General features: G+C 43.7%; 1 protein-coding gene across 2 annotated transcripts in view; it reads left to right on the top strand.

The window, feature by feature from the left end:
• SHF (Src homology 2 domain containing F) overlaps positions 1-26,716 on the top strand; it is a 281,291-nt gene that overhangs the window by 61,259 nt on the left and 193,316 nt on the right. For both annotated transcript variants that reach the window (XM_044283320.1, XM_044283319.1), the window contains exon 2: positions 21,722-21,851. In XM_044283320.1, the coding sequence (XP_044139255.1) occupies positions 21,722-21,851 (130 nt within the window). The remainder of the gene's footprint in view (positions 1-21,721; positions 21,852-26,716) is intronic.

Raw genomic sequence — 26,716 nt, 5'->3', positions numbered from 1 at the left:
CCCCACCCCTTGTCACTCTCATTTTACACCTCCCCCTCCCTTGTCACCTCTAGTGTAGCCTGTGTAGCGTGGCCGAGCTCTGTTCGGTCCGCGGTACAGGAGCATTTGTTTCTTGTAACCGGCCGGACTGAAAGGAAGTGCACACTAAGTGAGCACTTCCTGTCAGTCCGGCCGGGTACAGGAAACAAAAGCTCCTGTACCGCGGAACGAACAGAGCTCGGCCACGCTACACTAACAACAGCAGTAGCACAGAGCAGACACAGCAGGCTGCGCAGCACTGAGCCGGAGATTCTTTAGAGCGGAAAGCGTTTAGGAGGCACAGCATGAGGGGCGCCGCCGGCCGGCCGCCCGAACGTATATAACCAACCATATTTTCTGCCGATATGTACCAATATTGGCCGAAATGGATTAGGCCCATTTTCGGCCGCCGGAATTTCGGTGCACCCCTAATTCAGACGTTGTCACAACCAGACAGCTGAGAAGCTCTGACAGAGGCCTTTCAGAACCTCCTCCTTGAGTTTCTGTGTTGTGGTATTCAGCTCCTCCTCTCGTCAGCCTCTCTCAGCTGTCATGTGTTGGACTTATTGCTTCCCTTTAAATTCTTCCCCAGAAGGCTTTTCTGAGCGGCTTATACTACTTCCTGGAGTGTGTGTGCACGCTGATCTGGCCTCCTGTTTGCTTCAAAGCTAAGTGTACCTTTATCTGTTAATATCTGTTTGCTGGATCCCAGGTGACCCTGACTCCCTCCGTATCTTGTGTAGGGAGCCGGTGGTCGTGTCCCCTCACTATTGTAGGGTGCTCAGGGCTTTATAGTCAAGGTTCGTGGATATGCAAACCTCCACCATTCGGATCTTTGCATAGGCTGAGCAGCCAGGGAAAGTGCCAGGTCTTGTGCAGGGGTCTCCCCTTGGTTCCTTAGTTTTCGGATCCAGCGAGTCGTTTATACATGTTGCTTTGCCTTATTTCCTGTACACCGTCCGTGACATTATAAGCCGCCATAACCGTCTCAAGCATGGATCCGGTTTCACTTTTGGCTGAACGCCTTCAGGGTCTTTCATTGGAGGTAGCTGATCTCCGCAGGACTTTTTCTCAGCTTCAAGTGACCGGTTCAGCTGGCGTTCATGGAGTTTGCTCTGAGCCTAAGATCTTGCTCCCGGATACGTTCTCCGGGGGTAGTGAGAATTTTGTGCGTTTTAGAGAGGCTTGCAAACTCCATTTTCGCCTTCTTCCCCATTCTTCTGGTGATGAGGAACGGAGGGTGGGGATCATTATATCGCTGCTCAGGGGTAACGCTCAGTCCTGGGCCTTTTCGCTGCCGGAGGGGGCACGGCCCCTCCGTTCAGTGGATGAATTCTTTTTAGCCCTGGGTCAGATATATGATGATCCGGATCGTATTGCTCTGGCGGAGTCTAGACTACGTCTCCTATGCCAGGGTAAACAATCCGCAGAAATATACTGCTCAGAATTTCGGAGATGGGCAGCTGATACTGGTTGGAATGATGCTGCACTCCGAAGTCAATTTTGCCATGGTCTTTCAGAGGGATTGAAAGATGCATTTGCCTTTCATGAAAGGCCTATTTCTTTGGACTCTGCTATGTCTCAGGCCGTTCGTATTGACAGGCGTCTTAGAGAGAGAGGAGAGATCTCTCCTTCCTGTCATACTCGGTCCCATTCTCTGCGCAGGGGTCTCAGTCGCTGTCAGCCCCTTCTGAGCAGGAGCCCATGCAGCTGGGGTTGATTGCTTCTGACAATAGAAGATTCAGCCCGCATGGGAGGGTTTGTTTTTGTTGTGGAGGTATTAATCATTTGGCAAATATTTGTCCCTCTAGGAGATTCAGGCAGTTCTCTGGGTATAATAAAGAAACAAAGAGGAAAAAATCTTTGAAAAATGTTCCGTCTGTTACTATTGGCAGGGTTGAGGCGGAGATTGAAGGTTTTCCGTTTGCTTGTAGTTCCCGTTTTGTCCTGCCGGCTAGGGTGGCGCTAGAGAGCAAGAACATTTTTTGTGAGATTTTTGTGGATAGTGGAGCAGCGGTCAATCTCATTGATAATCACTTTGCGATAACTCATGGTTTCCAGGTGTGCGCTTTGAGAAAGGATATTCCTGTGTTTGCTATCGATTCCGCTCCACTTTCTCAGAAATCATTAAAGGGCATAGTTCACAATATCCGTTTAATTGTGAGTGATGCTCATGTTGAGGATGTGTCATGTTTCGTCCTTAGCGGTTTGCCGACTCCTCTAGTGTTGGGGCTACCCTGGCTCACTAAACATAACCCCACCATTGATTGGCAAGCGAGGCAAATAAATGGTTTGAGTGACTTTTGCAGAGAGAATTGCCTCACGACATCTGTTTCTGAGGTTGCTACTAAGACTGTACCATCTTTTCTCTCTGAATTTTCGGATGTCTTCTCTGAGAGTGGAGTTCAGGATTTGCCCCCGCACAGGGAGTACGATTGCCCTATTAATCTCATCCCAGACGCCAAGCTGCCTAAATCTCGTTTATACAATCTTTCCCAACCTGAGAGGATCGCTGTGCGTGCTTATATCTCTGAGAGTCTGAGAAAGGGACACATACGACCCTCAAAGTCACCTGTTGCCGCTGGTTTTTTCTTTGTTAAGAAAAAAGATGGTTCTTTAAGACCTTGTCTGGATTTCAGGGAGCTGAACAATATCACAATTCGTGACCCTTATCCGCTTCCTCTGATCCCGGACCTATTTAACCAGGTTGTTGGGGCTAAAGTCTTTTCCAAATTAGATTTAAGAGGGGCATACAACCTGGTCAGGGTCAGAGAAGGGGACGAATGGAAGACGGCCTTCAATACCCCTGAGGGCCATTTTGAGAATTTGGTTATGCCTTTTGGTTTGATGAATGCCCCAGCCGTTTTTCAGCATTTCGTAAACAGCATTTTTTATCATTTGATGGGAAAATTTGTATTGGTGTATTTGGATGACATTTTGATTTTTTTCTCCCGATTTCAAAACTCATAAGGAACATTTACGTCAGGTCTTGCTCATCCTGCGGGAGAATAAATTATATGCGAAACTGGAAAAATGTGTGTTTGCGGTTCCAGAAATTCAATTTCTGGGGTTTCTTCTCTCCGCTTCTGGTTTTCGCATGGACCCCGAGAAGGTCCGCGCTGTGCTTGAGTGGGAGCTTCCTGAGAATCAAAAGGCGCTGATGCGTTTTTTGGGCTTTGCCAATTATTACAGGAAGTTCATTTTGAATTATTCTTCTATTGTTAAACCACTCACTGATATGACCAGAAAGGGGGTAGATTTTTCTTCTTGGTCAGTAGAGGCGCGTAAGGCTTTTTCTGATATCAAGGAGAGTTTTGCTTCCGCTCCCATCTTGGTGCAACCTGATGTTTCGTTACCCTTCATAGTTGAGGTTGATGCTTCTGAGGTGGGTGTGGGGGCGGTCTTGTCTCAGGGTTCCTCTCCTGCCAATTGGCGACCGTGTGCCTTTTTCTCAAGAAAACTCTCCTCCGCAGAGAGAAATTACGATGTGGGAGATAGGGAATTGTTGGCCATCAAGTTGGCTTTTGAGGAATGGCGCCATTGGCTAGAGGGAGCCAGACACCCTATTACCGTATTTACTGACCATAAAAATCTGGCCTACTTGGAGTCAGCCAAGCGTCTGAACCCGAGACAGGCCAGATGGTCGTTGTTCTTTTCTAGGTTTAATTTTGTTGTCACGTTCCGCCCTGGAGTTAAGAATGTGAAGGCAGATGCCCTGTCACGTTGTTTTCCGGGAGGCGGGAATTTTGAAGACCCGGGTCCCATTTTGGCTGAAGGTGTGGTGGTCTCTGCTCTTTTTCCTGAATTGGAGGCAGAGGTGCAGGCAGCCCAGTCAGAGGCTCCTGATCTTTGTCCTCCTGGGAGGTTGTTTGTGCCTCTCGCTTTAAGACACAAGATTTTTAAAGAACACCACGATACGGTCCTTGCTGGGCACCCGGGGGTAAGAGCCACACTGGATCTCATCGCTCGGAGATTCTGGTGGCCTGCGCTTCGTAAGTCGGTTGAGGGTTTTGTGGCAGCCTGCGAGACTTGCGCTCGTGCCAAAGTCCCTCATTCACAGCCATCAGGTCCTCTCCTTCCCTTACCCATTCCTTCCCGTCCTTGGACACATCTGTCCATGGACTTTATCACGGACCTGCCTCGTTCCTCGGGGAAGACTGTGATTCTGGTGGTGGTGGACCGTTTTAGCAAAATGGTGCATTTCATCCCTTTTCCTGGTTTGCCCAATGCTAAGACGCTGGCGCAGGCATTTGTTGATCACATTGTCAAATTGCACGGTATTCCTTCAGACATAGTCTCTGATAGGGGCACGCAGTTTGTTTCCAGATTCTGGAAGGCTTTCTGTTCTCGCTTGGGGGTTCGGTTGTCATTCTCTTCTGCTTTCCACCCGCAGTCGAATGGCCAGACAGAGCGCGTCAATCAGAATCTGGAGACATATCTGCGTTGTTTTGTGGCGGAGAATCAAGAGGATTGGTGTTCTTTTTTGTCCCTTGCTGAGTTTGCTTTAAATAACCGTCGTCAGGAGTCCTCTGATAAGTCACCATTTTTTGGTGCATATGGGTTTCATCCACAGTTTGGGACTTTCTCGGGAGAGGGGTCTTCTGGTTTACCTGATGAGGACAGATTCTCCTCGTCTTTGTCATCTATTTGGCAAAAGATTCAAGATAATCTAAAGAGCATGAGTGAGAGATATAAGCGTGTGGCAGATAAGAGACGTGTGCTTGGTCCGGACCTGAATGTTGGTGATCTGGTGTGGTTGTCTACCAAGAATATCAAATTGAAGGTTCCCTCCTGGAAGTTGGGTCCTAGGTTTATTGGGCCTTACAAAATCCTGTCTGTCATCAATCCTGTTGCATACCGTCTTGATCTTCCTCAGACTTGGAAGATCCATAATGTTTTTCATAAGTCCTTATTGAAACCTTATGTTCAACCCATTGTACCCTCGCCTTTGCCTCCTCCTCCGATTATGGTTGATGGGAATCTTGAATTTCAGGTATCTAGGATTGTGGATTCTCGTCTTGTCCGCGGTTCTCTTCAGTACCTTGTTCAGTGGGAGGGGTATGGTCCTGAGGAGAGGATGTGGGTCCCAGTGACGGACATTAAGGCCTCTCGTCTCATCAGGGCTTTCCATAGGTCCCATCCTGAGAAGGTGGGTTCTGAGTGTCCGGAGTCCACTCGTAGAGGGAGGGGTACTGTCACAACCAGACAGCTGAGAAGCTCTGACAGAGGCCTTTCAGAACCTCCTCCTTGAGTTTCTGTGTTGTGGTATTCAGCTCCTCCTCTCGTCAGCCTCTCTCAGCTGTCATGTGTTGGACTTATTGCTTCCCTTTAAATTCTTCCCCAGAAGGCTTTTCTGAGCGGCTTATACTACTTCCTGGAGTGTGTGTGCACGCTGATCTGTCCTCCTGTTTGCTTCAAAGCTAAGTGTACCTTTATCTGTTAATATCTGTTTGCTGGATCCCAGGTGACCCTGACTCCCTCCGTATCTTGTGTAGGGAGCCGGTGGTCGTGTCCCCTCACTATTTTAGGGTTCTCAGGGCTTTATAGTCAAGGTTCGTGGATATGCAAACCTCCACCATTCGGATCTTTGCATAGGCTGAGCAGCCAGGGAAAGTGCCAGGTCTTGTGCAGGGGTCTCCCCTTGGTTCCTTAGTTTTCGGATCCAGCGAATCGTTTATACATGTTGCTTTGCCTTATTTCCTGTACACCGTCCGTGACAGACGTATACTCACTGGTCTGTGCTGTGCTGCTGTAATACTGATCTCTATGCTCCCTTAGCGTGATCAGGGCCAAGGAGCTACAATGGCAGCTACAATGTGGACTGGGCCTGTTCTGCTCCTCCATTAAGTTCCTATATACTCTCAATACTGGATTAACTTCAACTAACTTTATTAGCAAACTCATATATATATATATATATATATATATATATACAGTCATGTGAAAAAATTAGGACACCCTTTGAAAGCATGTGGTTTTTTGTAACATTTTTAATAAAAGGTTATTTCATCTCCGTTTCAACAATACAGAGAGATTAAAGTAATCCGACTAAACAAAGAAAACTGAAGAAAAGTCTTTTCAAGATCTTCTGTAAATGTCATTCTACAAAAATGCCTATTCTAACTGAGGAAAAAGATAGGACACCCTTGCCCCTAATAGCGAGTGTTACCTCCTTTGGCTGAAATAACTGCAGTGAGACGGTTCTTGTAGCCATCTACCAGTCTTCGACATCGGTCTGAGGAAATTTTACCCCACTCCTCAATGCAGAACTTTTTCAGCTGTGAGATGTTTGAGGGGTTTCTTGCACGTACAGCCCTTTTCAAGTCACCCCACAGCATCTCAATGGGATTCAAATCTGGACTTTGACTTGGCCATTCCAGGACTCTCCATTTCTTCTTTTTCAGCCAATCTTTGGTTGATTTACTAGTATGTTTTGGGTCATTGTCATGTTGCATGGTCCAGTTCCGCTTCAGCTTTAATTTTCTAACTGATGGTCTCACATGTTCTTCAAGCACCTTCTGATACACAGTAGAATTCATCGTGGATTCTATGATGGTGAGCTGACCAGGTCCTGCTGCAGCAAAGCAGCCCCAAACCATGACACTTCCACCTCCATGCTTCACAGTTGGTATGAGGTTCTTTTCTTGGAATGCTGTGTTTGGTTTTAAATCCCTTCCCAGACTCATAGGCTGCTACAATCTTTTTTCTGAAGTCCTCTGACAGCTCTTTTGCTCTCACCATGGTGCTCACTCTCACTTCAACAGTCAGGAGCACACCAAACTAAATGTCTGAGGTTTAAATAGGGCAAGCCTCATTCAACATGCAGAGTAACGATCTACTAATTATGTGCACCTGGTGTGATATACCTGTGTGAGATCTGAGCCAATTTAAGAGGGAATACATGTGAGGGTGTCCTATCTTTTTCCTCAGTTAGAATAGGCATTTTTGTAGAATGACATTTACAGAAGATCTTGAAAAGACTTTTCTTCAGTTTTCTTTGTTTAGTTGGATTACTTTAATCTCTCTGTATTGTTGAAACGGAGATGAAATAACCTTTTATTAAAAATGTTACAAAAAACCACATGCTTTCAAAGGGTGTCCTAATTTTTTCACATGACTGTATATATATATATATTTATACAGTACAGACCAAAAGTTTGACACACCTTCTCATTCAAAGAGTTTTCTTTATTTTCATGACTATAAAAATTGTAGATTCACACTGAAGGCATCAAAACTATGAATTGGCACATGTGGACTTATATACATAACAAAAAAGTGTGAAACAACTGAAAATATGTCATATTCTAGGTTCTTCAAAGTAGCCACCTTTTGCTTTGATTACTGCTTTGCACACTCTTGGCATTCTCTTGATGAGCTTCAAGAGGTAGTCACCTGAAATGGTCTTCCAACAGTCTTGAAGGAGTTCCCAGAGATGCTTAGCACTTGTTGGCCCTTTTGCCTTCATTGGGTTCAGGTCCGGTGACTGTAGAGGCCAGGTCATCTGGCGCAGCACCCCATCACTCTCCTTCATGGTCAAATAGCCCTTACACAGCCTGGAGGTGTGTTTGGGGTCATTGTCCTGTTGAAAAATAAATGATGGTCCAACTAAACGGAAACCGGATGGAATAGCATGCCGCTGAAAGATGCTATGGTAGCCATGCTGGTTCAGTATGCCTTCAATTTTGAATAAATCCCCAACAGTGTCACCAGCAAAGCACCCCCACACCATCACACCTCCTACTCCATGCTTCACGGTGGGAACCAGGCATGTAGAGTCCATCCGTTCACCTTTTCAGCGTCGCACAAAGACACGGTGGTTGGAACCAAAGATCTAAAATTTGGACTCATCAGACCAAAGCACAAATTTCCACTGGTCTAATGTCCATTCCTTGTGTTCTTTAGCCCAAACAAGTCTCTTCTGCTTGTTGCCTGTCCTTAGCAGTGGTTTCCTAGCAGATATTCTACCATGACGGCCTGATTCACACAGTCTCCTCTTACCAGTTGTTCTAGAGATGTGTCTGCTGCTAGAACTCTGTGTGGCTGTCACCACCAGGCATCTGAGAAGCTCTGTCAGACGTTCTTCAGAACCTCCTGCTTGAGGTTCCTTTTTGTTTTGCTTTCGTTTTCTCATCTCGTTAGCCTCTCTCAGCTGTCATGTAGTTGCACTGATTGCATCCCTTCTAAATCCCCTCCCATACTGCATCACTTTGCGGTTTATACAACTTCCTGGAGTGTGTGCATGCTGGATGCTACTACTGAGTCTTCTACAAATAAGTTTTGTTCATTCATTTGTGTTTTCCTGTTTGCTGGATCCCAGGTGACCCTGACTCTCTCCGTATCAAGTGTAGGGAGCTGGTGGTCGTGTCCCCTCACTATTATAGGGTGTTCAGGTGTCATACAGTCGAGGAACGAGGATATGCAATCATCTACCATAGAGATTTTTGCATAGGCTGAGCAGTAAGGGAGAGAGCCAGGTCTGTTACAGGGCTTACCCTCTGGTTCCTTAGTTTTGGATCCAGTCAGTCGGATTTTCATTTTGTGTCTTCTAGTTTCTGTACACCTTCCGTGACAGTGGCATTGACCTGGTCTCTAATCTGAGCTGCTGTTAACCTGCGATTTCTGAGGCTGGTGACTCGGATGAACTTATCCTCCGCAGCAGAGGTGACTCTTGGTCTTCCTTTCCTGGGGCGGTCTGCATGTGAGCCAGTTTCTTTGTAGTGCTTGATGGTTTTTGTGACTGCACTTGGGGACACTTTCAAAGTTTTCCCAAATTTTCGGACTGACTGACCTTCATTTCTTAAAGTAATGATGGCCACTCGTTTTACTTTATTTAGCTGCTTTTTCTTGCCATAATACAAATTCTAACAGTCTATTTAGTAGGACTATCAGCTGTGTATCCACCTGACTTCTCCACAACGCAACTGATGGTCCCAACCCCATTTATAAGGCACATCTGACAGGGCACATCTGTTAAGTGTAAGTGAAAACCATTTCAGGTGACTACCTCTTGAAGCTCATCAGGAGAATGCCAAGAGTGTGCAAAGCAGTAATCAAAGCAAAAGGTGGCTACTTTGAAGAACCTAGAATATGACATATTTTCAGTTGTTTCACACTTTTTTGTTATGTGTATATAATTCCACATGTGTTAATTCATAGTTTTTATGCCTTCAGTGTGAATCTACAATTTTCATAGTCATGAAAATAAAGAAAACTCTTTGAATAAGAAGGTGTGTCCAAACTTTTGGTCTGTACTGTGTATGTATATGTATGTATATATATATATATATATATATATATATATATATATATATATATATATTGTGGGGTTTCGCTCTGGTAGACGGATTAGCTAACGCCGCATAGAGGCATCAACAATTTTTTTGGATCAAACAGTTCAGTGTTTTATTCACACTTTAGGCAAGTAACAAAACAAGCAGTCATAATCAAACAAAAAGTCGCCTTGCGGTGTCGGTGGTAATTCAAGAGTCCTTGACCATAGCAGCACCAACCTGTTTTCATGCCAAACAGGTAGCAAGCCTTCATCCAGACACAAGGCTCTCAGATCCCAACACAGAGACCTGGCTTCTGAGCCCTGCTGCCTATTTAAGGACAGCCAGGTGCTGCCAAAACCCAGACCGGGACTTAAAATCCGGTCCGGTATTTGACCTCATCTGGGTGTAAATCATCCTAGCAGCACATGCTGGGAGGAAAATACCTGTTTTCCCAGACAAAACCTCTCAACCTTGAGGGGGTGAACACACGCCAGACAGTTTACCCGGGACTGGGCATCCGCATTTCCCTGTAACGGGCCTGTCCTGTGTTTCACTGAAAACTTAGTTTTGTAGGGAGAGAAACCATCGGGTGACTCCAGGCATTTCAGTCCTTGGCCTGGCTCATCCACTTGAGTGGGGCGGAAATTTCTCCCTAATAAATAATAGCGGAGAGATTCTAGTGCCCACTTGATATCCAGGCACTCTCTCTCCACTATAATATACCGGGTCTCGGCTGGGGGTGAGCTCACGGCTGAGGAAGACAACTGGATGCTCCTCCCTGTTGACTTCCTGAGACAGTACAGCACCAAGGTCTACTTCGGATGCATCGGTCTGTACTATAAACTCCCTTTCAAAGTCGGGCGTCACCAAAACCGGGGACCCGCACAGGGCCGACTTCAAAGCGGAGAAAGCCTCTTCTGCCAGATCACCCCAACGAACCATCATTGACTTGTGTCCCTTCAAGAGTCCTTTCAAGGGCGTAGCTAGAGTAGCAAAGTGGGGAACAAACTTCTTGTAATAGCCCACCATTCCCAGGAATGACTTTATTTGCCTAGTGGTGACAGGTCAGGGCCAATTCGATGTCTTCTCTATTTTGTTCACTTGGGGTTTGATGACTCCGCGCCCAATGACATACCCCAGATACTTAGTCTTTTCTAACCCTATCGCACATTTTTTGGGGTTAGCGGTTAGGCCTGCTTTCCAAAGGGAGTCCACTACAGCCTGCACTTTGGGTAGGTGACTTTCCCAGTCAGTACTGTGGATGACAATATTTTCCAAGTAAGCCAAAGCGTACCGACGATGTGGAAAAAGCACGATGTCTATTAGTTGCTGAAAAAAGTGGCTGGGTGCCATGCAGACCAAAGAGTAAGACCTTATATTGATACAGCCCCTCAGGCGTGATGAAGGCAGTTTTCTCTTTGACAGCCTCCGTTAAGGGTACCTGCCAGTACCCTTTTGTGAGATCCAAAACAGGAAAATACCAGGCTTGTCCTAACCTCTCGATGAGCTCATCCACCCGGGGCATGGGATACGCATCGAATTTGGAAACCTTGTTAAGTCTTCAAAACTCGTTACAAAACCGCAACGTCCTGTCCGGCTTGGCTATCAATACTATAGGACTGGCCTACTCACTTTTTGACTCCTCAATGATGTCTAGCTGTAATATTATCTGCACCTCCCCTGATATGGCTTGTCACCGAGCCTCGGGTACCCGGTATGATTTTAATCTGACTTTTGCCTGAGGCTCAGTGACAATCTCATGCTGGATTATGGAAGTGCGTCCAGGGACTCACCGCGTAGTTGGTTTATACGATACAACATATCCTGATGAACCACAAAACAGGGACACATTGACTCTGCCCCAGGTTGTTGTGGTTTGCCATCTGCTATTAACACATTTTCCCTGGCGCGGGATAGGGTTGGGTCCCGACGTTGGGGGCGGTACCAAAATTATCCCCGGAGACATTGAGGTCTGACCATTCAGGACCCACCGGCAAGTCCTCCACGTCTCCCACCAACACACTTAGCGGGTTTGTCTCCCCCTCTTCCATCGAAGTAGCGGTCACCCCTACCGCTGGCCCTTCGGTCTCAGGTTCCCAGGGTTCTGGTCTCCCCCCTCAGATGGGCCACTCTGCTAGGGTTACCCCTGTCTCATGAGAAAATTCCTGTTTTCCCAGACAGAACCTCTCACTGTGTCACAATATATTTGTTAGTTCTTGTTCACGGATGTCTAGAGGTCCTCCTCAGTTAGATCTGGATTTTTATATAGAAGATTGAGAGTAATAGATGCTGCCACTATTTGGCTTATTTTCAATGTTATTTTTAGTAATAAAGTTTCCAATACTAATGCACAAAACCATAACAATCGCACAAAGGACAGATGCTACTCGATAGCCATAATATTCTGAGCTCTGAAAGGGGAGAGACTTCCTGAAAATAAAAGATTTTGTTTCTGGGGGAAAGTGGATGTGTTAAGACTAAAGCACGTAGTATCAGATGGTAAACTTTTGTTCTTCATGTTTTCTTTGTCTCAAATTAGGAATCTTTTGAATTGAATAAAATACCCTTTACTGGATCCCAGTTCGACACACAAAGTAGCATGTTTTTTTTTTTAAAAAAAGGGTTTGTGTCCTGTTATCTTTCCTGTGTTGGAGATCAGCTACCATCATTGTGGTGTCTGAGTAAAAGTTTTAGCGGTGTGATTGCAGTATGTAGAGCTCCAGAAGATTGACTAATATTATCACGTACAATGCACATTACTGCAGAGTTTGTTGGCATACAGTAGCCTAAAATCCTAGAATCTCTACTTCGCCTTAAAAGGACCTGTCACCACAAAATGCAGTGCAATCTGCAGGCAGCATGTAAAAGAGCAGGAGAAGATGAGCCGATTGAGATATAATGTTATGGGAAAAGGTTCAGTAAAACATGTAATTTATGCATTGATATCTCTGTTTTTCTAACCTCATTGTACACAGGGAAGGTGTTATCAGTGATTGATGGCATTCTCTGTGTTTGTGTGTGTGTATACAGAGATAGCTATCAGTCACTGATCATTATATACAGTAGGGTTGCAGCGGGTATCGGATTATCGTTACCTAATTGATACTTTTGTACCGGTATCGATTCGATACCGGGATTTGACATTTACTGATACTGCGCAGCCTAGTTTCAGAGAACATGACGCGTGCTGCTCTCAGCGCGCTCCATGTTCCCCTCAGCAGGACAGGGGAGGAGTTTCTCCCTCCCCCCCCCCTATGTCACTGCTGCCAATAAGAAGAGAGAGGGGTCGGGGGAGGGGCTGTGGCCACTGCGCCACCAATGATAACTCACCCATTAATACAAATATAGGCGGTGGGTGCCGGCGGCAAAATCGCATAGCCGACACCCGACCTCTATGACAAGGCGATGTGATCCGCGGCATTTAACCCCTCGCAGCGCCCTGTCATAGAGGTCGGGTGCCAGCTCTATGATTCTAGGTACCCGCCTCATGTATTTTTATTAATAGGTTACTTATCTTCATTGGTGGTGCAGTGCGCCCTTCCCCCAGTACTAAAAACATTGTCGCAGTGTGCCCCCCCAGCCCAGGATAATAGTTTTTAAATAAAAAGTAAAAAAAAAAAAAAGTTTAAAAACAAAACCAACCCCAAAATATTAAGTATAAATAACCCTCTTTCCCAATTTTATATGTAGCATACATTTTATATATAGCATATATAAACAATAAAAAAAATAAACATATTACATATTGCCACACCCAAAAAAGTGTGAGCTATTAAAATATAAAAAAATATCTCCTATGCGGTGAACACCGTAACAGGAAAAAAAACAGGGCAAATCGACATTTTTTTGTCACCTCGTCCCCCCCAAAATATAGGATCGGACTGTTCGATTATCGGCTAATCGTTCCATAAAATGCGGAATGCACGCTGCCTTTTTGGTGGTTTATTTTTTTTCACAGGGTATCGAGTATCGCAATACTTTTTATGGTATCGAAATTGAATAAAAATGTTGGTATTGAGACGACCCTAATATACAGGGAGGTGTTATCAATGATAGTATTCTTTGTGTAAATGTGTATACATAGATGCCAGTCACTGATAGCTGTACACAGGGAAGGTGTTATCAGTACAGTATTCTCTGTGTAAGGCCTCCTGCACACAAATTTTATTTTTTTTCGTATACGGACGATATACGGAACCATTCATTTCAATGGATCTGCAAAAAAAATGGAAGGCACTCCGTATCCCTTCCTTTTCCGTATATCCATTCTGCTGAAAGATAGAACTTGTCCTATTATTGCCCGCAAATAACGATCCGTGGCCACATTCAAGTCAATGGGTCCACAAAAAAAACAGAATGCATATGGAATGCATCTGTATTTCTTCCGTATCCGTTCTGTTTTTGAGGAACCATCTATTGAAAATGTTATGCCCAGCCCAATTTTTTTTAGGTACTTACTGTTCAAACATTATTGTATGCTTCTGTTTCCATTTGTGATCCGCAAAAAAAGGATCACAAACGGAGCGGCAAAATGGAACGGAAGCAGAAACACTACTGAAACAAAAAAACTTAAAAACATCCGTTTAAAACGGACTGCAAAATACAGAACAGGCCATATGGTCGTGTGCAGAAGGCCTAAATGTGTATACATAAATATCTGTCAGTCACTGATAGTTGTACACAGAGGAGGTGTTATCAGTGATTGATAGCATTCTCTGTGTAAGTGTGTATACATAGCTGGCAGTCACTGATAGCTATACACGGGACAGCCAGGTGCTGCCAAAACCCAGACCGACACATAAATTCCGGTCCAATATTTGACCTCATCTGGCTGTAGATCAGCCCAGCAGCACATGCTGGGAGGAAAACACCGTATTTTTCGCCCTATACGACGCACCGGCCCATAAGACGCACCTTTTTTTTTTTTTGCGGAGGAAAATAAGAAAAAAACATTTTTTAACCAAAGGGTGTGCTTTTCGTGGGTTTTGAACTAATGGTGGTCTGAGCATGACACTACTATGGGGGATCTGTGGGTGGCACTGTTATGGGGGGGATCTGTGGGTGGCACTGTTATGGGGAGGATCTGTGGATGGCACTGTTATGGGGGGGATCTGTGGGGGGCACTGTTATGGGGTGATCTATAGGGGGTGATCTGTGGGGGGCACTGTTATGGGGGGGATCTGTGGGGGGCACTGTTATGGGGTAGTGATCTGTGGATGGCACTGGTATGGGGGGGAGATCTGTGGATGGCACTGTTAGGGCTGTTTCACACGAGCGGATGCCGTGGGTGACATGCTCTCCGTGAATGACAGCCAAGACCCGATGCGGACTGCAGAGGCACGGAGCATTAACATGACTGATAATGCTCTGTGCCTCTCTGTGATCTCGTGCCTCTGCAGTTTGCATCGGGTCTTGGCTGTCATTCACGGAGCAGATGTCACGCACGGCATCCGCTTGTGTGAAACAGCCCTTATAGGGGGGGGGGGGGGGGGGAATCTGTGGTTGGCACTGTTATATAGCAGTGACATCCACAGATCACCCCCCTATATGTGTCACTCACAGATCCCCCAGCCCATAATAGTGGCATCCACAGATGCCCTAATATACCGGAGCTAAACCTGTGGGAGGGGCCGGTGGCATGCAAATGCGGCGGGGTCGATGCGGTCACTGTACTCCGGCCCCGCCGCTCACTCACTGCTTTATTGCCTAAACCTTTAATAATAATAACTTTAATTGAAGTTCCGATCCCCAGCCCCATCTCTACTACTTAATAAATGTCCTGTAGCAGGCAGAGCAGGGTGGGCGGGCGGCCGGCCGTAACTTACTGATGTCACGTGCCTGCGCCAACTACTTTATGAATAAAGTAGTTGGCGCAGGCACGTGACATTAGTTAGTTACAGACACCCGCCCGCCCTGCTCTGCCTGCTACAGGACATTTAGTAAGTAGTACAGATTGGGCTGGGGATCGAAACTTCCATTAAAGTTATTATTATAAAAGGTTTAGGCATTAAGGAAGTGAGTGAGTGGCGGGGCCGGAGTACAGTGACCGCACCGGCCCCGTCGCATTTGCATGACACCGGCCCTCCTCCCTCCCCCTCCAGCTGATACATCGCAGCCTGCGATGTAAAATTGCAGCATTCGCCCCATAAGATGCCATAGGGGGGAAAAAACTGCGTCTTATGGGGCGAAAAATACGGTACCCTTTTTCCCAGACAAAACCTCTCACTGTGTCACAATATATTTGTTAGTTCTTGTTCACGGATGTCTAGAGGTCCTCCTCAGTTAGATCTGGCTTTTTATATAGAAGATTGAGAGTAATAGATGCTGCCACTATTTGGCTTATTTTCAATGTTATTTTTAGTAATAAAGTTTCCAATACTAATGCACAAAACCATAACAATCGCACAAAGGACAGACGCTACTTGATAAAGCCATAATATTCTGAGCTTGGAAAGGTGAGAGACTTCCTGAAAATAAAAGATTTTGTTTCTGGGGTAAAGTGAATGTGTTAAGACTAAAGCACGTAGTATCAATCAGATGGTAAACTTTTGTTCTTCATGTTTTCTTTGTCTCAAACTGTTTAAACATTATTGTATGCTTCAGTTTCCATTTGCGATCCACAAAAAACGGATCACAAATGGAACGGCAAAATGGAATGGAAGTGGAAACACTACTGAAACAAAAAAACGGATCAGTTTAAAACGGACCGCAAAATACAGAAAAAGCCATATGGTCTTTTGCAGGAGGCCTTGTGTATACATAGATATCTGTCAGTCACTTATAGTTGTACACAGGAGAGGTGTTATCCGTGATTGATAGCTATCTATGTATACACACTTATACAGAGAATGCTATCAATCACTTATAGTTGTACACAGGGGAGGTGTTATCAGTGAGTGATGGCATTCTCTGTATAAGTGTGTATACATAGATAGCTATCAGTCACTTATAGTTGTACACAGGAGAGGTGTTATCCGTGATTGATAGCATTCTCTGTATAAGTGTGTATACAGAGAATGCTATCAATCACTTATAGTTGTACACAGGGGAGGTGTTATTAGTGAGTGATGGCAGCACTCTGTGTGTATGGGCTCATGCACACTACCTTTGTTGTTTTGTGGTCCGTTTTTCACGGATCCTTTGTTCCGTATGTGAGTTTTTTTTTTCCTCTGATTTAAGTCCTCCTCCTTTCCGTTATTCCACAAAACATATCCTTATGGCCTCCGTATGCAATCCGTTTTTTGCGTATTGGAAACAGTAACTAATTAATCAGCAAACACATGAGCAATATGTGCTGGGCATAGCATTTCTACAGTACGGGTCCGCAAAATACGGATGAAATATGCATGACATATGGATGTGTTCCGTATTTTTTGTGGACCCGTTGACTTGAATGGGGCCTCGGACCGTGATTTGCGGACAATAATAGGACATGCACAACTCTTTTGTGGAACGGAAATACGGAAACGAAATGCACACTGAGTACCTTCTGTTGTTTTTGCTGACCTATTGAAGTGAAAGGGGCCGCATACGGTCCGCAAAAAAAAAACAGAATGAAAACGGAAAGAAAATATGTTTGTGTGCATGAGCCCTAAGTGTGTGTATACAGACATTGCTGCCAGTCACTGATAGTTGTACACAGGGGAGGTGTTATCAATGATTGATAGCATTCTCTGTGTAAGTGTGTATACATAGATAGCTGTCAGTCACTGATAGTTGTACACAGGGGAGGTGTTATCAATGATTGATAGCATTCTCTGTGTAAGTGTGTATACATAGATAGCTGTCAGTCACTGATAGTTGTACACAGGGGAGGTGTTATCAATGATTGATAGCATTCTCTGTGTAAGTGTGTATACATAGATAGCTGTCAGTCACTGATAGTTGTACATGGGGGAGGTGTTATCAGTAGTGATAGCATTCTCTGTGTAAGTGTGTATACATAGATAGCTGTCAGTCACTGATAGTTGTACACAGGGGAGGTGTTATCAATGATTGATAGTATTTTCTGTGTGAGTGTGTATTAATAGATAGCTGTCAGTCACTGATAGTTGTACATGGGGGAGGTGTTATCAGTAGTGATAGCATTCTCTGTGTAAGTGTGTATACATAGATAGCTGTCAGTCACTGATAGTTGTACATGGGGGAGGTGTTATCAGTAGTGATAGCATTCTCTGTGTAATTGGGTATGCAGTGATTATTGTCAGTCACTGATAGTTTTACACAGTGGAGGTATTATCAGTGATAGCATTCTCTGTGTAAGTATATATTGTGACAAAGTGAACAGTAAAATGCATGGAAAAGTCCCGGAAGGGGGTTATATCTCTCACAGGTTCCTCAACTGGCTGAGGTCGGTGAAATCCAGGATGGTGCTGGCTTCAGCAAACATAGTTGCTGGAGTTATTTTCTTTATTTATTCAGGGCTGGATTTTACTTGGATTGTGATGGTAGATTTTGGCAGTGGGACCTCCCAATCCACCCCCCCAGTCCGGGGAAGGTTTTTCCCTAGCAGGAAGGGATCCCCAGGGGAGGCCTGCTGTAATTTGGCCAGCATAAAGCACCTCCCAGTATGTCAGTCTGGAAGAGAGAGTGACTTGGAATCAGAGACCTGCCGAGTCTCTGTGTGGTCTCAGTCAGGAGGACTGAGGGGCCACAAGGCTATGCGACGCCTGATCACTTACCTGGGTGGACTATTTGGCTGAGTAAATCTGGACCGACTTGCATGTGTGAACGGTGCTCTACAAGAGAGGTAGGGACGTATTTTGTATAGGTAGTGCCCAGACGGGCAGCTGTTAGTTTTGTTTTGTTGATGCTGAAGTGCCATAATAAATCACAAGTTTGGACCTAAGGCTGGGTTCAGACCTGAGCGTTTTACAGCGCGTTCCTACGCGCTGTAAAACACTCGACAGGCAAGAACCAATGATTCCCTATGGGAATGGTTCTCACCTGGGCGTTTTACAGCGCGTAAAATCGCGCTGTAAAACGCCCGACGCCCCAAGAAGTACATGAGCTTCTTTGGGGCGTCTTGTCGCGCGTTCCTGTACATAGACTTATCGGGAACGCTCGACAATAGGCTTGTTCCGGAGCCACATATGTCAGACGCCCATAGAATCGCGCATACAGAGCGCGACATCCCGAACGCTCAGGTCTGAACCCAGCGTTAAACTTGGTGTCCGGCGAAGAAGTCTGTGAGCATGACCCTCTGAAGTAAAGCGATCCCTTACAATATACATGGATAGCTGTCATTCATTGATAACACCTGCCTCACGTACAATGAAATCAGAAAAAAAGAGATATAAATGTATAAATTACAAGTTTCACAGAATCTTTTCCCACAAAACTATAAATGAATCTGATCACCTCCTCCTGCTCTGTAGTATGCTGCCTGCAGATTGCAATGCATTTCGTGGTGAAAGGTCCTCTTTAAATACGACTGCAATTTATGTGAAACTTTAACTTTGATGGAACTTTTAAAATTGCTATGGGTATAATATATAAGGCTACTTTCACACTAGCGTTCGGGCGGATCCGTTCTGAACGGATCCGCTCATATTAATGCAGACGGAGGCTCCGTTCAGTACGGATCCGTCTGCATTAATAACTTTAAAAAAATTCGCAAGTGCGAAAGTAGCCTGCGCGGATCCGTTCAGACTTTCAATGTAAAGTCAATGGGGGACGGATCCGCTTGAAGATTGAGCCACATTGTGGCATCTTCAAACGGATCCGTCCCCATTGACTTACATTGTAAGTCTGGACGGATCCGCACGCCTCCGCACGGCCAGGCGGACACCCGAACGCTGCAAGCAGCGTTCAGCTGTCCGCCTGTCCGTGCGGAGGCGAGCGGAGCGGAGGCTGAACGCCGCCAGACTGATGCAGTCTGAGCGGATCCGCTCCATTCAGACTGCATCAGGGCTGGACGGCTGCGTTCGGGTCCGCTCGTGAGCCCCTTCAAACGGAGCTCACGAGCGGACCGACGAACGCTAGTGTGAAAGTAGCCTTAGCAATAAATAACAAATCTACGTCTTTCTGTAATAGCAGCGATAAGTTTTAATGGTAGGTTCACACATGACTGAAATGCTGCAGTTTTTCATGGACCGTTCCGCAGTGTTGTACAGTACCAGCAAAGTGAATGTTTTTTTTTGCAATTTACATCCACATGCTGCAGAAAATAAAAATCTGTAGAAGACGTTGAACTGTTGTGCAAAATTTAAACTTGCCGTATGTCAATTTATGCTGTGGATTTTCACTGCCGATTTCATCCTTTGCAATTCAAAGACTGAAATATGAATCCAATCCGCAGCATTTCTGCAATGATATCTGCAACAAAATATTTCATTATTTCCTGCTATGGATTTCCATCAAAATTTGCAGCATTTCAGTCACATGTGAACGTACCTTAATGTCACGTCAACATGGGGCATAACATATTGCGGAAAACTCTACTGTGGATTTTGCCCGGAAAATAGCTGTGGATTTCACCCTCTCCATTACAAAGAGTGAAATCCACGGTGGAGATCTGCTACATTAATTGACATGTTACATTATATCAAATCCACATCGCAGGTCAATTTAGGGTTCATACACACGACCGTATGCCCTCCGAGACATACGGTCCGTGACCGGGCCATATGTGCTGGAGCGGCATACATCGTGCGAACGGGAGCGCACAGCATCATAGGTTACTATGATACTGTGCGCATTGGGCCGCCCGCGGGACTATTCTCCTGCACTCATATGATCATATGAGTGCAGGACATAGTGATTGATAGCATTCTCTGTGTAAGTGTAACCTATGATGCTGTGCGCACGATGTATGCCACTCCGGGGACCATATGTCTCAGAGGGCATACAGTGGTGTGCATGAGCTGTGAATTTAATTTTTTTTTATTTTATTTTAGGCAGCATGTGGATAAGATTTCTCATCCACTTTTCTGATGGTGTACAACATTTCTGATGGAAATCTCTGGCAGCAAATCCACAACACTTACGCCATTTGTTGACCCAGTCTCATAGTACACTAAGTAAAACTGATACAGAGGGGTTAAACCATCACCAAAAAAAGAATACCTGCATCATTTACTGCCCCCACAGGCTCTGGAATAAGCTTAAAGGGAATGGGTCATCAGAAAATGACCTATTGTTTAAATCCCATTTTTATCTTGAATTTTTTTTTTTATGTGCTAATTAGTTATTTTTAATTTTCCATGTCAGTATCTATGTTTAAAGAAAAATCCTGCAGATTATAATGGACACCACTTCTTGGTCTTTACAGATAACCTGAATGCAGTTATCTGCTTATCTGTCATTCTGATCCTCCCTGTAATGATATCACCTCTGTGCATGGATAAGACAGGATCCACCATTTACAATAGTTAATTGTCAAATCTTATCTATTCTTTCTTTGTACAATTGACCTCTGCACAGGTCACAGAGCATGCCTAGAAAATAGGGTCAGCTCCAGACCATGTCTATGGCCCATGTGGCTGCCATAAAGCAATGGCCCCCCTCATAATCATGAAAAAAAAAATCTGGAATCAGAAAATTGTTGCTATCTGGCTTTAACTGGCAGATAACATTTTTGGTGACTCATTTCCTTCAATGCTTTGCATACAGCCTCCTTTAAAGAAGTATTCCCATCTGGGACATTTATGGTATTTCAACAGGCTATGCCATAAATGTCCGATCGGTATGGATCCCACCTCTTGGACCTGCTGAGAACATCATTGCTCATCAGTCATTGCTTGGCTACTTTCAGGAGTCCTATATCGTTGAATGAATGCAGGTGGCCACATGCTGGCTTTCTCTTAATTCAGTTAGGGCCCTTTTTGTGAGAGAGGTGCACGTCCCACTCCTATAGGATATGCCATAAATGTCCCAGATGGGAATACTCCTTTTAAAGATTTCATAACACTATTGGGCTAAGTTCACATGTCAAAATCTGTGGCAGAAAAATCAGTAGCAGATGAGTAGCTGAAAAAAACAGGTCATGTTTGGTGGCAGATTTAGAGGAGTTTTTACAAGCAGTTTAGAAGAGTTTTTGGAGGAGTTTGTAGAGAGCTTTTATAAGCTTCTTTTGGGAGTGTTTTTATTATCCTACCCTTGGCTGGGACAATTCAGAAGTGTTTTTGGTTACGTAAACGTCGCTAAAAATAAAATATATATATTTTTCTGCTTCCCAATTGACTTCAATACAAAATCTACTAACAATCCTCTTCTAGGAACATGCCCCTTCTGAAGTGGGTCTCAATTCAGCATTGAAATTTGCATTGTATTTTTTTGAACTGAAGTCCATGGAAAGCTACTGTTTTGCTTCAGAATACAGCTGTTCTGGGTGACGGAAACCTCAGTTTGACAAACTCTTAGTCTTGATACTATTGCAGTGCACATAGGTTTCCCTATATATTAATATTCCATTACTTTTCTCTTAGGTAATCATTCTTGAAGACTATGCAGACCCATTTGATGCTAAGCAAGGCCCAGGAAGCCAGACAACTGCAGAAATAGTGACTGAGAATGATGGCTATATGGAGCCATATGAAGCTCAGAAAATGATGGCAGGTAAGGAAATCTGCTGATGAGAATCTATATTTATGGCCAGTGCCCTTGTAAAGTCACCACAGATCTTTTCAACATGCAATAGTCAATGTAAACCAGCCTCTTATGAATTGTTTCAAGCAGAATACTAAACAATTGACAGCAGAGGGTTGCGGAAGACAAATGAGATAAAATGATTTGTACATATTTAATTACATGCCCTGGATACATGAAAGTTTCTTACAGATATTTTTTTAATCATTGTAGAGGGTGAAATATGAACTTACTAAAACCGCCTTCTTATGATATCTCATAGGAGTCGGGAAAGTGCAAGGTTAAAAGCTCTCCTCTTGTAAAATGCTTAAGATCTGAAATAAATTGGTTTAATTATTAATGACTGGATGGTCCTTGGTTTCATTTACATTCATAAATGAAAATATCTTGTACAAACATTGCTGTAGAATGCAGTGATTACTCTGAATACCATAATACACACCGTATTATCAAGTTGGTCTTTTCTAGTCTCTCATTTAAATGCCACCTTGATGTTCTTGTGAACCTCAAGTAGATAGAATAAATTGACTTCTTGTACTGTATTTGACCATTTTTGGGATATTTTTGGTATCATTTTATGGTTTTGGAACACAACGAATGTAAAGATTTGCTGGATTTGTCTGCATTACTTACTGTTAACAGTGACCCATTATCTGCTTGTCTAGTTAAATGAAAGTTGAGTACAAACGTGTGAAAAAATATCAGAAGTAGAAATGCTAAAAAAGTTATTAATATTCTTGAAAGTTTATTGAAGGAATGTTTAGTTAAGAGTAAAATCCTCTTTTAGGATCTTCATCTGTTGAGTAGATATTGGCAATATAGCATATTTCTAGATACCTTTTCCCCAGAGGAGCATTGTTTGCCAAAAGACTACTTACGCCTAGTAGGTGCTTCCACAAGAACAAGTAGTTCCCCCCAGATACCTAACACAGGCTTCTGATCCAGCAAAGCCAGTTCTCTCTACTCTGCACTGATGAGGGTTAGTCACTACAAAACAACCGCTTGCAGATGAGCTGCTGGCTTGGCTATAACCCTAAGTAATGTCTCAAGGCCTTTTTAAAAGTTTGATCATTGCCCTATATGATAGCTATATGCGTCAGTCTTTTGTTTTATGGAGAAAGCTAATTTGTAGACCACTCTAGAGAACAGCCAATCATTTCAGTGGAAACTGTGTAATGCATCAATTCTGCTGTGGAGGCGCTGTAGGGTAATTGAACAAAGCTAATGGTTCAGTGTCCCTGTAGCTGGACAACCTAACGTAAGGCCGTATTTGCCTTTGCAACCATTTTTAATGTTCTTAGTATGAATCAATTTTGTAAATTAATTAAAAATGTCATCATTTTGTGTCTACATCTTCCTTATAGCCCCCGGTTTCCATGGTAACATACAGCACACTTTTCCTATGTTCTTTGGCCAAGCCTTCCATTGGTTTTCCTAATTCTTGTTATCATGGTAGATAGGCAAGAAAGGGATTATAGATGAAATAGAGGATTACTGCTCAGATTTCACATGGGTTTTCTTCTGTTAAAGTGGAAAGAGATGGGCTTTTATATGAGCAGCAGACATAAAACAATAAGACCTTCTTAATACTATTTGCAGAGTTGGTTCTTTTCATTTTAGATGTATTGGAACTATAGGAAAAAAAAGCTCTACAATGACTTTTAAGCTTGAGGGATCTTTCAAACTAAATCGAAGCCAAATAATCACTTAAAGGGGTTGTCTTATCAAGACAAAACCTGTTTATATGCTGTATTAGGGCATGAAGACATCATAGAGGGGATCTCCCAATGTGGGCCCTTGTTTGAGTGAGAATGGAGAGCCGTCTTGTGGGAGTGTCTCCCATTCTGGAGGACTAGAGCTAACAACATATTACATGGTTGACCATTCAGGTGAATGGCTGCCATGTATTAGTACATTTCCTGGATGGCTGCAGGTTACCCCATTAAAATTTGCAAGGGAGGTATCGAGTTAGAGACCCTGAGCAATCAGAATATGGTCTCCCAGCCCAGATTTGATCATAATATGGAAGTTTTTTACTGATACCGATTGCATAGGAAATTATTTAAAAAAAAGTTTGTTTAAAAAAATTGCCATTTTCTTTGTGGACACACAGACATGTGAATGACCCCCTAGTTTACTAGCCTGAGTTATAGCATGGTTTACTCATGTACAGTATAAGGCCTCATGCACTTGACAATATTTTCCATTCGTGTGCTATCTGTATTTTTTGCAGATTGTTCACAAACCCTTTCATTTATATGGGTCTGCCAAAAAAATAAATAAATTATGAAAATAAAAAATTACCAACACACAAAGTTATCCATATGTTGTCCGCATCCATAAGTCCCTTCCACAATTTGTAGAGCATGCCTTATTCTGGTCCTGATCCATATTGCGGACGAGAACTGCCACTTCTATTGATGGAAGTGAGAAAAAAACGCGGAATACACATGGAAGGTATCTGTATTTTGCAGTTCCGTGGTTTGCGGACCCAAATATAAATAACTGTGTGCATGAGGCCTAAAAAATAAAAACTGTGAATATTTTGTAATATAATGATCTGCATACAAGGTAACAGGAGGTTTTAGTCATTTGGATACTATTGAAACTAGGGACTGGCGATGAAAATCTTGAGACATTTAGTGGTTTCTTTGTTTTATATTCCAAAAATGTGCTGTTAGGAAATAGTCTACGCAGTAGAAGAATAACCTCTTCATTCCCTTTAAGCTGCCCTGTGCCTCTTCTGTTGTATTAGTTTATATAAACCTCTGTGAAATTCCAGCTTTCAATTAGTTTAATATTTCTTTGGAGATGCCAGAGATTCCCTTTGCTGTCCATTTTCTCTTTTCTAATTAGAGTGTCCTCAGCATTTACTGGACTTGTTAACTCTTCTTCTGGGTAGTCCGTCATCTCCAAAATGTGCTGTTCAGCTGAATGGGAAGAGGACCCCTGCTGTGCTCAGAATTAGCAATATCTCTGGATACTTGCAAAGCAAAATGTGCCGCTGCTGAACAGTGAGGTTTACAGAATAATAGCTAATTTGGGTGATGGATAACCTAGTGACAGCAGGAATACATTGGTGACTTGAATATTATACTGTACTTCCGAAGGTCTAGTAAAATGAACAGGATCAGTGTTGGATTCATTAACTACCATTGATTACTGAAGGCTGCTCATCAATTTTTGGCTGACTGCTTTAACTTATGATGTTGTTTTGCTCCACAAGAGGTTTTGCCAAGCTTCTCTTTGACTCTTCAGGGTTTTCCGAGACATTGACATACTGATGACTTATCTTTTGGATAGGTCATCAGTTTCTGATCAGTAGGGGTTTGAAACCTGGGACCCCCACCAATCAGCTGTTTGAGAAGGCACTGGCTCTCGCAGTAGCACCACAATGGAGCGATGGAGTGGCAGGGACAGTGGAAGTATGAACCTCACTGAAGATCTGGCCACTCTGAAGGGGTCTGATAAACTTTTTATATTATTTTATTTTTTTATGTTGGCTAACCCCTGTAAACCCTGGGCTTACCTGAAGCCGTTTGTGATGTCATAACAGCTAGCTATGCCAATTGCTTACTGTAACACACTTATGATGTCACAATACAGTAGTTACCTGCCTGTGATTCCAGAATAACTTACCTGCCTGATATCCACCTGCAATATCAGTTACTTACCTAACATAAACACAGTGGTGATGTCAGTTACTTACCTGAATAAAACCCACTTGTGATGTCACACCAGTCTACCTCACAGAAACAATCATGTTATGTCATATTTATGTAACAGACTGAAACATATAATATCCTAGTCAAATCTGTGGACACAGCCCAACAGAGGACCGCCAGTGCATGCATAGTAAAGACCCCATTATTTCTAACTGCTAAGTCAGTGCTCCAGAATAAATAAAAAAATATCAAGGAGCCATTGGCTCCTAACCAAAATTTAGGAGCCAAATAACATTTTTAGTCACCAAATTTAAAATACATATAATTACGGTATAATAAAATAAATAATGCGTCTTACCTTGTGTAGAGCACAGTACCATTGATCTTAAAGGTGGTGTGCCATGGGATAGGGGATAACTAACTAATCAGTGAGCGACCCCACCAATCCTGAGAACAGAGATTTCCTGAAAAATCCCATGTCCACATCCTGATGGAACAGCGGGCAGAACATGCTTCCTGCCGCTCTATTAATTATCTGTGGGACTGGCTGGAAGTAGCCGAGGCTTGTTTCCAAGACTTGGGACACCAAATATTTTTGCATAGTGGCCCTCTGCCATGAAAGAATGTAATCTTTTTTTTTTATTTTTTCTATTATCCTCTTCTGTCAGATTAACAGTTCTATTCAGCCTTCACTTAGATATGTCGTCTTCTTCTTAACAATTAACAATGGCCAACCTTAGGGCGTTCTCTTTCTCTATACCTTGTTTGGTCATATGAACTTCAGAGAGGAGGCCCCCAGCTCAGGACCTCCACCTGGCAAAGAACAGTCCCGGCTCTGAAGGAGTTGACATGTCCATATAATGCATCCGTTTGATTAGGAGCCCGGTAATGCCTTGTATGTGTGGCCACTTGCAGCGGTTCATCTGTTATCACTGGGGGCATCAGGATCCCTGAATGGAAAATGTGCCTAGATGTATCCAGAATGAGGAACCACACTCAAGGGTAAAGATGCAGTTAGGTCTCCTGAGGATCCAGTGACCCCAGAATCTAAAACTTTAAGTGACATTTTGGGCTTGAACGCCCTTTATAAGTCTAGCTGTAGTGGTTTCTAGCGAGCAGAGTTCTTCAAACCCAGAACATCACTTACTTTTTTGTATTCTGGTGCCACTT

The sequence above is a fragment of the Bufo gargarizans genome, chromosome 2, assembly GCF_014858855.1.
Source record: "Bufo gargarizans isolate SCDJY-AF-19 chromosome 2, ASM1485885v1, whole genome shotgun sequence".
NCBI lineage: Eukaryota > Metazoa > Chordata > Amphibia > Anura > Bufonidae > Bufo > Bufo gargarizans.
This window is presented reverse-complemented; position numbering and strand designations above follow the sequence as displayed.